This window comes from Oncorhynchus nerka, linkage group LG11 (assembly GCF_034236695.1).
Source record: "Oncorhynchus nerka isolate Pitt River linkage group LG11, Oner_Uvic_2.0, whole genome shotgun sequence".
Taxonomy (NCBI): domain Eukaryota; kingdom Metazoa; phylum Chordata; class Actinopteri; order Salmoniformes; family Salmonidae; genus Oncorhynchus; species Oncorhynchus nerka.
In genome coordinates, this window is record NC_088406.1 from 62,254,181 (window position 1) to 62,265,514 (window position 11,334).

At 43.6% G+C, this 11,334-nt stretch overlaps 2 protein-coding genes across 3 annotated transcripts; both read left to right on the forward strand.

The window, feature by feature from the left end:
• Positions 1-156: 156 nt before the first annotated feature.
• On the forward strand, positions 157-3,232 carry LOC115137289 (transmembrane protein 134-like). Of its 2 annotated transcripts, none has more exons than XM_029673521.2 (8): positions 157-324; positions 969-1,232; positions 1,319-1,386; positions 1,550-1,609; positions 1,759-1,835; positions 2,275-2,319; positions 2,432-2,485; positions 2,869-3,232. In XM_029673521.2, exons 2-8 carry the CDS (start codon positions 1,020-1,022, stop codon positions 2,949-2,951), a joined length of 600 nt encoding a protein of 199 aa, XP_029529381.2. In that variant the 5' UTR covers positions 157-324; positions 969-1,019; the 3' UTR covers positions 2,952-3,232. The 2 variants fall into 2 exon arrangements, with proteins under 2 accessions (XP_029529381.2, XP_029529380.2); XM_029673520.2 differs by having other exon boundaries at positions 158-324; positions 1,523-1,609.
• Positions 3,233-3,657: 425 nt separating this feature from the next.
• On the forward strand, positions 3,658-10,832 carry LOC115137288 (AH receptor-interacting protein-like). Its single transcript, XM_029673518.2, has 7 exons — positions 3,658-3,823; positions 6,518-6,700; positions 6,918-7,106; positions 7,565-7,741; positions 7,982-8,123; positions 8,934-9,166; positions 9,557-10,832. Exons 1-7 carry the CDS (start codon positions 3,725-3,727, stop codon positions 9,560-9,562), a joined length of 1,029 nt encoding a protein of 342 aa, XP_029529378.1. The 5' UTR covers positions 3,658-3,724; the 3' UTR covers positions 9,563-10,832.
• Positions 10,833-11,334: the final 502 nt, after the last annotated feature.

Here is an 11,334-nt window from a genome sequence, read left to right on the forward strand (position 1 = left end):
AAACATAACATGAACGAATGAAAATACACATTCATGTGTTATTTTGTGGATAATACTTTTTTTTACCCTAAGTTCATGATATATCGACATTGCAAGTCAGTGATCGATTAGTAGAGTCTTTTCATTTTGGGCGTATTAGAATCCCAATACTTTTCACTCAGTCATGTTCAATCCGGAACCGGATGCAAATACGAAGCCTAAAGTTTTGGGAAGTTTTTCCTGTCCGTATGCTGTGATTTGTATGACATATTGCAAACAAAAGCTTACAGTAAATAATGTAATTATTTGAAAGTGGAAAGTCAAAGTAAAATCGCCTGAAAAAGAGTAAGTTTTTGCCAGCCGTTAGCGGAGCAGTGCAACCAAACAATGTAGACAAAGCAACAGTGCTAAAGTAGCTATTAAAAGTTGCTTTTAAATGTTTCCAATAATTTATTTCAGAGCTTCAGATAATGTACGTTAACGACAAACGCATTTGTGATTATTAGTCAGCAACTTTTTTTGTTTATGTTATTTCTACCACTTATAACGTTTTTCAAACGAATAACGTTACTAGTAACGTATGCCGCTTAATGACCTTATATACGAAAAACGAGTTTGCAAATCACAGGGTTGGCGGGTACAGTGAATGGAGTTGTAAACAATTTGGTTTATCAAAGATTTACGCAAGATCTGTTTAGTTCAGATGAACGTTACAAATACGAATGGAAAAAAAAATCAAATAAATATCGCAGAATTTTCTATGTTGAAAACGACAGCCTAAACTTCAATGTGGCTAATCATTAATCCAAAGTCTGTATGATGTCTATTTCACACATGTCGAACAGATAACACAAGACGAATCCACTTAACCCATAACTTTAGTTTAGCCTAGATCAGAGCCCTATGTTGACGTCCACATATATGGCCCTTGAGTAGAAAATCTGCTTTTGTACATTGATTGTTTGCTGAATTTCCCCCTCAACCCACAGTGTATATCAACCAAAGCAGCAGCAAGGTGTGAGTACTGGCAACCGCCAGCTATGGCAACGCAGTTCAGTATCGATGATGCGTTTGTGCTGGAGGGAGAGGACGAAGGGGTGTCCGATGGAGAGAAAGAAGGATGGAAGGGCCGAGAGAAAGACAGAGAGGGGGGAGAGATGACGTTCGGTACCCTGTCCTTTGCCAAACCCCAGACTCACCCGGCCTCTGCTGTGGTTGGCTCCCCCGACCACAGCAGCAGTCTGAAGTACCAGGTGATGCCCCATCTTACACACACAAAGTGATACCAGGGTGTAATGTGTGGTGGTGACCTAACATTTTACTCTCTCTGCTCGCACAGAATCTGGAAAATGAAGAAGTCTTAGGCAGCAATGGCAATTCCTCTTTCAATAACTTATTCAAAATCAGGTGTGTCTTCATTGGCGTGTTGTGATTGCATCTGGTATTACCTAGATGAGGATGGCATACTCAAATGTTAATGTGTGTTCCTTGTTTTCTATGTTATCAATAAAGATGTACAACATTCCATTTTTTTCCCCCTCAGTGATCCTGCTACTCTGTCTTACTGCAGCTCCCAGTGGTCGTTCAGCACCTTGAGTTCTGTCACCCAGCTCTCTGCACAGTGCTGCGGGTATTTAATTACGCACACAAACAGTAATTCACAAGAAGGCATTTACACTGAACCATGCCCACAATAATGCATAAGATCAAGGATGTACTCTCACACCAACACTCTCAATCACCCACAACGACTGACAAAAACCCTGACGTTTTCCTCAGATGGACGTCTCATCCTCTGGTGAAGAAGAACAGAAGAGTGGTCCTCGCTTCATTCCTTCTCCTCGTCACTGGAGTCGGTAAGTCACACCGCCTCTGCTGAAAGAAATGACACCTCCCATGATTCTCCTGCAACAGTGTTTTTCACCAATCTATTTCTGGGGGAACGCGCAAGTTGTGCACACTTTTGTATCAGCCCAGCACTAACACACTTGATTCAACTAACCAAAGGTTTGCTGATACATTGAATTGTGTGTGTTATTACTAGGCTACAAAAAAAAATTGCGCGGAGCCCAGGAATGGGTTGGGGAACACTGCAGTCGAACATTTAGTTTGTGTACGGCGCTTTATATTTTATAGATATGTCTTGTTTTTTTTACCACCGATTGTCAGCCATTGTAATGTATTCATGGCCCCAAATATTTCCTCAGATTAATTCCTTATTGTCTTCTCATATCTGTTGTTAGTTATCATGAGATATTGCCTTTTCATTCAATTTCCATGTTTTCTTTCTCTCAGCTCTCATTTTCACTGGTGTCGTAATACAATTGAATCCGGATGCAGGTAAGAGACTCAGTTAATGTGGGGTGTGTTGTCACAAATCAGTGAAGATGTCTGTTGGTTGGTTGTCTTTTACTGTGGGCTTTGACAACTATATCTTTGACCTTTTCCACAGGGGTCTCAAGTGCCATTTTCTTCGTCCCTGGATTTCTTCTCTTCATTCCTGGGGGTATATAGCTACTTTACCTTGACTTGGTTGTGTTGTCCAATGTATTTTATGTTTCACACGTCTTTCATGCTTTTCTCCTGTCTTTTTAATCATAATGTCTGGACAGTGCATTTGGGAGGAATGTTAACTTAAACATTCCTGTAATGGTCTGTAGGAGTCCCCACTGTCACATACTTGTCACTGTATGTTGATACAAGTAATCTGCAGATTAAATAACGTACAGGCAACATGTGCATTACTATTTTCATTTGACCTTTATTTAACTAGGCAAGTCAGTTAAGAACACATTATTATTTTACAATGACGGCCTACTATACCTTCATATATTTACTACAGAAATTATTAAAACAGTGTGGTTATTGTTTTCTCTCCTTCTCCCTCAGTGTACCATGTGATTTACATCAGCTGTGCGGTTCGGGGAAGAAGAGGCTTCAAGTTCTTCTACTTGCCCTATTTTGAAAAATGACCTATTGCACTACACCTTTTTTTTGTCTAATTTCCAGAATCATACTTTTTTCAATTATGTAACAGAAAGATATTGTTCCATGGATGTTTTTTCTTATTTTGTAAAACCTTTTTACCCTGTCTTTATACTGACCACTACTACGGACTCAACCACTACTTTGTGCCTCAATAAGCTTCCTGCACATCCTGTATGGAAGAGAAGGGAGTCTGATTTGCCCTGTTTGTCATGTCTCATGAGTAAATAATGACTGTGAAACTACAATAAATGTTTTTTTTGTATATTACTTTTAGAAGGTCTCCATGAGTCTGTTTGTTAGTAGCGCTGGTGTTGCAGTAATGCAATGCGAATAGTATGGGCATTTTAGGATGGCTGTTATGCACTTGGTGCCAAACTTATCGATCAAGTATTAGGTATTTTTCTGATGTAGTTGTGGGGCAGCATATCCCAGATTTTAATGAATGGGATGAGTATTTGCACTTGTGTGTAGCTCATCAATTCTGAGTGCAAGAGTATCCAATAATCAGATTTTTGGCTACAATAAGCTTTTGAAAAGCATTATGTTCATATGTAGGAAAAATTTAACAACATCAATGTTGGAGAAGAGTGGTGAAAAATAATCCATGGACAATCACGTTCAACTGGTAGAAGGTAATCTAATCACAAAACTGCTTGAAGTCCCTAGCCGTCAGCAGTGACGTCAATGTATGTGTTGGTTTCTCTCGAGCTCCCGAAGATAGGCAATCGGCTGCTATTTGACACTCGGGGAAACAAGGATGGAGGAACTGGCTACCAAGCTACTCGCAGAAGGCATTCAGAAGAAAGTGATCAGTCCTGGCAAAGGAGATCTGTCAACGTTTCCCGATGGGACCAAGGTGAGTTATAAAATACTGCATTTAATCCGCGTTCAAAGAGTAGCTTTGTATGCGTATGGCTGGCTAAATTGGTTAGCATTATTAGCTAGCTGCTAACGTTAGCATGGAGCGTAATTATCGAGGTTTTACATGTTCAGAGGTGACGCATACATTACCTTATATTAGTTAATTCTGGTAGACAGAGTTATAGTTTGTTATTTACAGAAATTATCAGCTAACAAGTCATTGTTGGAGCAAAAACGATAATTGTCTTGGTGAAACTGTAAGAGGGCGGGGCTTTTACAGGATGGACACATTTTCATTGATGTTCGTCTCTTATTGGTCGGTAAACATTAGTTATACGTTTTAATTGGATATTCGGCATGATCGACAGTATTGTTGGATAATCAGTGTGAATTTATGCCTCTTTTCCTGTTGATAAAATCGCGAATTTCTTTTTATGTGGAGTTTTTTAATCTGTGAAAGACATGCATTATAAACCTTTCACCAGCTCACTCTTATCAGCATTTATTGTCCAACGTTTGTATATAATAATGTTCGGCCTGCTGGGAAGTGATTATGTAGAGACACATTTTACTGTTACAAAACAGAAAAAACCCCGTTTCATCAATACAATGCATGTCATGTACACTGAACAAAAAATGTCATGTTCATATAAGGAAATCCAGTCAATTGAAATACATGAATTTGGCCTGAATCTATGGATTTCACATGACTGGGAATATAGATTTGCGTATGTTGGGCACTGATAACATTACTTTATTTTTTATTTTTTTAAACCATTTAGTATTTGGTGTGACCACCATTTGCCTCATGCAGCACGACACATCTCCTTTGCATATAGGCTGTTGATTGTGGCCTGTGGAATATTGACCCACTCTTCAATGGCTGTGCGAAGTTGCTGGATATTGGTGGGAACTGGAAAACGCTGTCGTACACATCAATCCAGAGCATCCAAAACATGCTCAATGAGTGAAATGTCTGGTGAGTATGCAGGCCATGGAAGAACTGGGACATCGTGGACTACGGGAAAAGGCAGGGCGAACAGGCCCCCATTAACATTGACGGGGCTGTAGTGGAGTGGGTCACGAGTTTCAAATTCCTTCGTGTCCACATCACCAACAAACTATCATGGTCCAAACACACCAAGACAGTCGTGAAGAGGGCACGACAACACCTTTTCCTCAGGAGACTGAAAAGATTTGGCATGGGTCCCCAGATCCTCAATTTCTACAGCTGCACCATCGAGAGCATCCTGACCGGTTGCATCACGGCCTGGTATGGCAACTGCTCGGCATCTGACTGTAAGGCACTACAGAGGGTAGTGCGTACGGCCCAGTACATCACTGGGGCCACGCTACCTACCATCCAGGACCTATATACTAGGCGTGTCAGAGAAAAGCCCCAAAAATTGTCACCCAAGTCATACACTGTTCTCTCTGCTACCGCATGGCAAGCATCTAGGACCAAGAGGCTCCTTAACAGCTTCTACCCCCAAGCCATAAGACTGCTGAACAATTAATCAAATGGCAACCCGGACTAGTTGCATCTGTTGTATTCGGCGCATGTGACAAATAAAGTTTAATTTGATTTTCAACTTCCAGGAATTGTGTACAGATCCTTGGTACATGGGCCTGTACATTATCATGCTGAAACATGAGGTGAATGCGGTGGATGAATGGCATGACAATGGGCATCAGGATCTTGTCACTGTATCTCTGTGTATTCAAATTGCCATCAATAAAATGCAATTGTATTCAATGTCTGTAGCTTATGCCTGCCCCATACCATAACCCCACCACCACTATGGGCCCCTGTGTTCACATCGTTGACATCAGCAATCCGCTCGCCCACACGACAGCATACACGCTGTCTGCCATCTGCACGCTACAGTTGAAACTGGGATTCAGCTGCGAAGAGCTCGCTTCTCTAGCGTGCCAGTGGACATCGAAGGTGAGCATTTGCCCACTGAAGTCTGTTACGAAGCTGAACTGCAGTACGGTCAAGACCTTGGTGAGGACCACAAGCATGTAGATCCACTTGGTGAGGACATTTGTGCAGAAATTCATCGGTTGTGCAAACCCACAGTTTCATCAGCTGTCCGGATGGCTGGTCTCGGACGATCCCGCAGGTGAAGAAGCCAGATGTGGAGGTCCTTGGCTGGTGTGGTTACACGTGGTCTGCAGTTGAGGCCGGTTGGACGTACTTCCAAATTCTCTAAAACAACGTTGGAGGCGGCTTATGGTAGAGAAATTAACATTCAACTCTCTGGCAACAGCTCCAGAGGATATTCCTACAGTCAGCATGCCAATATCATGCTCACTCAGAACTTGACATCTTTGTCATTGTGTTGTGTGACAAAACTGCACATTTTAGTGTCCTTGTATTGTCCCCAGCACAAGGTGCACCTGTATAATGATCATGCTGTTTAATCAGCTCTTTGATATGCCACACCTCAGGGGGATGGATTATCTTGACAAAGGAGAAATGTTCACTAACAGGGATGTAAACACATTTGTACTTAACTTTTTAGAGAAAAACACTTTTTGTGCATATGGACAATTTCTGGGATCTTTTATTTCAGCTCATGAAACATGGGACACTTTACATGTTGCACTTTTGTTCAGTGTATTACATGATTTATCCACTTGTGTAATACCCGTTCTCCATTCTATCCCCTCAATTTTCCAACAGGTGATATTTCACTACCGCTCCAGCTTGTGCGATGGCACAGTGCTGGATGACTCCAGGACCATGGGGGGCCGGAGCAAGCCCATGGAACTCATCTTGGGGAAGAAGTTCAAGCTGGCCGTGTGGGAGCGAGTCATTGCCACCATGAGGGAGGGAGAGGTGGCAGATTTCACATGTGACGTCAAGGTGGGTCGCCCAACTTAACATGGTTGACTTGGATGGATTACAGACACATACAAATGTGTGGCAAAAACATTGACCGTTATGGAATTTGACAGTCAATATGTTTTGTTAATTGTTTTAGAGAACTGCGTTAATTGTACTTTCATAACCACCAGACCCTCAATTTGTCCCAGTGAATGTAATGTAACCATCCTCTTTCCTTCTCTTTCTCTCCCTGCAGCACACAGCCCTGTACCCGCTGGTGTCCCAGTCCCTGAGGAACATCAGTGCAGGGAAGGACCCCCTGGAGGGCCAGAGACACTGCTGTGGCATTGCTCAGATCCACTCACACCACTCCCTGGGCCACTGTGACCTCGACAAGCTCCAGGCCAACCCTCAGCCCCTGGTCTTCACCCTGGAGCTCATGGAGGTGAGGGGGGGGGGGCTTATTTTGTCTCCATGTGCTGAGTCTGGTTCCTCTCAAGGTTTCTATATTTCCATCCAGGGAATTTTCCTTTGCCACGGTGCTACTGCGTATTTCTTAGAGCAAAGCATCTTCCTTGCTTGGGGCATTAAGTAAATGGACATCTGTCTCACCTAGATGTTTAAATGAACTCTGACCTTCGACCACGACATCGAGGAGGATGGCACCCTTCCTTTCAACGTTTATGTCCTTGAGAGTTTTTCCTTTGCCACTGTGCTTCTGCTTGCTCTTTGGGGCTCGAAGCCTGGTTACTGTAAAAGCATTTTGTGACAACAGTTTTTGTTAAAAGCACAACATCAAAATGTTTTCTAACCCTTTTATCACCCAAGTAGCACTCATGCCTCTGTCAGTTCACTGCATAAATACATGTTGATGGAATAATACGACTGACGCCTCTCTCCCAGGTTTTGACGCCCGGCTCGTTCAGACTGGACATCTGGGCGATGACGGACGACGAGAAGCTGGAGGTGGTGCCTCAGATCCACGTGGAGGGTAACGCCCTGTACAAGAAGGGCGACGTGAAGGAGGCGGCTGAGAAGTACCACAACGCCATCGCCTGTCTAAAGAACCTGCAGATGAAGGTAAACTTTTCTGACTTCAAACCTGGTCCCCATGCTTTTTGGGGGTATTTTTATTTAATAGGGTAACATTTAGAGCACTTCAGACAAATGCTTTTCATTTAGTTGAGATAACTAGCCATTCTCATTTGACATGACAAGCAGATCTATGCATTCCCTGTCTATAGAACATTCCCTGTCTTAACCCCACTAAATAAGTGGCTAGTCTAACTCCTCCCAATCCTTGGCCCCTCCTCCAATTAGGAGCGTCCAGGTGATGAGGGGTGGATCAAGCTGGACCTCATGATCACGCCCCTGATGCTGAACTACTGCCAGTGTCAGCTGATCCAGGGTCAGTACTACGAGGTGCTGGACCACTGCTCCTCCATCCTCTCCAAATACGAGGGTGAGTCACAAACTTATGAATACATTCAAGGTGTAGCCCTGCCCTAGGATCAAGTGAATATGCTGAATTCACATAACAATAAGCTATGCTCTGAAAGCGAATGTTTAATTTGTTGCCGCACTGTCATTACTTAAGGCAATCCCTTTAAAAATAAACATTTGGGGGCCTCCCGGGTGGTGCAGTGGTTAGGGTGCTGATGGCACAGTGCCAGCTGTGCCATCAGAGTCCCTGGGTTCGCGCCCAGGGTCTGTCGTAACCGGCCGCGACCGGGAGGTCCGTGGGGCGACGCACAATTGGCCTAGCGTCGTCCGGGTTAGGGAGGTCTTGGTCGGTAGGGATATCCTTGTCTCATCGCGCACCAGCGACTCCTGTGGCGGGCCGGGCGCAGTGCGCGCTAACCAAGGTTGCCGGGTGCACGGTGTAGCCTCCGACACATTGGTGCGGCTGCCTTCCGGGTTGGATGCGCGCTGTCGAACCAGCCGTACTGCTTCTTAACACAGCGCGCATCCAACCCGGAAGGCAGCCGCACCAATGTGTCGGAGGCTACACCGTGCACCCGGCAACCTTCGTGGATACCACGAAATTGGGGAGAAAAAGGGGTAACATTTAAAAAATATATTTAAAAAAATTAAAAATAAACATTTGTTACTTTTGCTGTTCTGTTTTATCGGTCTACAGCAGGCTTGTTGCTAGTGAATGACAAGTCCTTTTGATCTGTTATTGCTTACTACCAGCTGCTCAACTGTGTGTAAACATTTGAACACACCCGTCTCTTTCCCATTGACACACTCTTGCCTCCCACCCCCACAGACAACGTGAAGGCCTTCTTCAAGCGGGCCAAGGCCCATGCGGCGGTGTGGAACGAGACGGAGGCGCGGGCCGACTTTGCCAAGGTGGTGGAGCTGGACCCGTCGCTGGGGCCCTCGGTGGCTAAGGAGCTGAGGGCCATGGAGGAGAGGATCCGCTCCAAGGAGAAGGAGGAGAAGGGCCGCTACAAGAGTCTGTTCAGCTACGACAGCAACGCCCCGGCCACCGCTACCACGGTGAGTAGCCGAGTACCTTCTAGAAGTTTCTCTTAGAATCTGGGCCCATATTAAAACAGCATCTTAGAGTAGGAGTGCTAACGTAGGATCAGGCCCCCCCCCCCCCGTCCATATAATCTATATTGATTTTAATCTAAAAGGCCAAACTAATCTATATCAGCAGTCCTACATGAACGCTATTTGAGTGCTTTTCCCAGATCTAGAATCAGATTACCCGGTGTGAGGAAAATATCTACCCTTTCTTTTACTAGTGAAATTAACAATCCATCTTTCTTTACACTAATTGATGTATTTTTAAATTGCCACTATTTCATCCCTTATTAGTGTTGAATTACTAATTATGTAATGTTGTACTTTTTGAATGTCTAAAACTGTTATGCCCTCTTTTAGGGTTGAATTAAGAAGATGTTTATTTTTGTTATAAAGAAGAGAGGAGGAGCATTTGTGGACACATTGCTGACACGTTTAGTTTTATCCACACATCAAAGCCATATTCAGTTTCCCCATGAAACATCACTTTCGGGATGCCCTCACAAAACCCACACGCCACTCGCATGGCACATATTCTCCATCTAGATTCACTTATCATTCGTAGAATGACATTACACACCCACACAAATGTATCCTCCACACCAACAGACTTTCAATGTTCAGCTTTCCCCCCTACTGCAAACAGCCATTTACATCACACACAGGAAAGCACAGGAATACGCAGGAGATCCTCCACTTCTGGCAGTATGACTGGGACATCAACTTCGGAGACAATCATAAGATATATGATATGTATGGACACTAGAGCAGTCTCCACCATATCCCTCTTGTTCACCCCTTTCTCATTTACCCTTATTAATGTTCTATATATGACTATCCAAGTTATTTACTCCTTATCTTCACTTGTATCTATTATTGTTATGTTATTATTACTGTATTACATTTCATTTGCTAATCTGTCTTTGGAGTCCTGTATATTTTAAGCTAGGACATTTTGTAATGGACGGTTTTGCCCTTAACTCAACCATCACCCCAACGCCACTTGCCTTTTGGTCAGTCGAACAGAGCTAATGATTTGCCCAAGTCATTGGCATCAGTGAGTGTAGTTGGGATAGTGGCCATCATTTTGGCCCCTAGCTCATTCCTGTGTTCAATGAACTGAAACGACTGTATAGACGAAGGCAATATAGATAGGTGAAAGCGGAGGCTTGATTTTAGACTATTCCTTCCAGGCCTCCAATAGTCACTGAAGGGTTAGATATGGTAATGAAACCGGGGCGATATCTCACTGGCAAGCATCAACTAGAAGGTCGAGAGCCTCTTCTGTAGGGCCCATTTTCATAGGCTTGCACATCAAACGAATGACACAGCTCGTCATATCAGCATTTAACTAATTTGTCCCTTGTATTTGTGAAAATTGCATCTAAGGGTCACCATGACTTGACTCAAGTGTCAGTTGTATGAAATGGGTGTTCTTATCTAGCCTGGTTGAAGCAGAGTAAATGCTACACTCAACATTGTTTTCATTGGTGAGCAGTGTTCAATCTGATTTAACCAGGCTACTTATCATGCCTTCTATATAATGTCTACGCCGGGACAGCCAGGAGTGCTTTTTGCAGCCGTCTTTTGCTGTTATGTTATGACTGAGAAGCCAAATAAAGAGGTGCAACTCTTACTCGTGTGTTTGTAGTGGTAACCACCCGTGACCCCATGCTTGCGTGTGAGCACGCTCACCCCCTTCATCAAGATCTCACACACACACACACACACAGTCCCTATAGAAAGTCTACATCCTCTTTTAAAATGTTCACCTTTTGTTGCTTTATAGCCTGGAATTAAAATTATTTTTTTTAAATCCACTGATCTTCAACATCCTTCCCCACAACTTCCAAGTGGAAATTGTGAACTGATAGCTTGGTTGGACAAGTGTCCACCTGCCTTGTACTAGCGATCCTAAATCACCTTCAAAATCACACACCAAATTAATTGGCCTCCACCTGTGTTAAATTGTAGTGATTCACATGATTTCAGGATACATTTTGTCGTTCCTCTGATGGGTGGTGAATTGCAAAGCAAACACCCAACCGTGAGCTTTCAAATGAACTCCGGGACAGAACAGAGGATGGATATAAAAAGATTTCAACGGCCTTGAATATCCCTTGGCGCACGGTCAAGAC

Coding starts and splice junctions, on each gene's coding strand:
- LOC115137289 (XM_029673520.2), top strand. CDS start 1,020: ATGGCAACGCAGTTCAGTATCGATGATGCGTTTGTGCTGGAGGGAGAG. Junction 1,610..1,758: donor CTCTCTGCACAGTGCTGCGG/GTATTTAATTAC, acceptor CGTTTTCCTCAG/ATGGACGTCTCATCCTCTGG. Junction 2,320..2,431: donor ACAATTGAATCCGGATGCAG/GTAAGAGACTCA, acceptor CCTTTTCCACAG/GGGTCTCAAGTGCCATTTTC.
- LOC115137288 (XM_029673518.2), top strand. CDS start 3,725: ATGGAGGAACTGGCTACCAAGCTACTCGCAGAAGGCATTCAGAAGAAA. Junction 6,701..6,917: donor ATTTCACATGTGACGTCAAG/GTGGGTCGCCCA, acceptor CTCTCCCTGCAG/CACACAGCCCTGTACCCGCT. Junction 8,124..8,933: donor CATCCTCTCCAAATACGAGG/GTGAGTCACAAA, acceptor CCACCCCCACAG/ACAACGTGAAGGCCTTCTTC.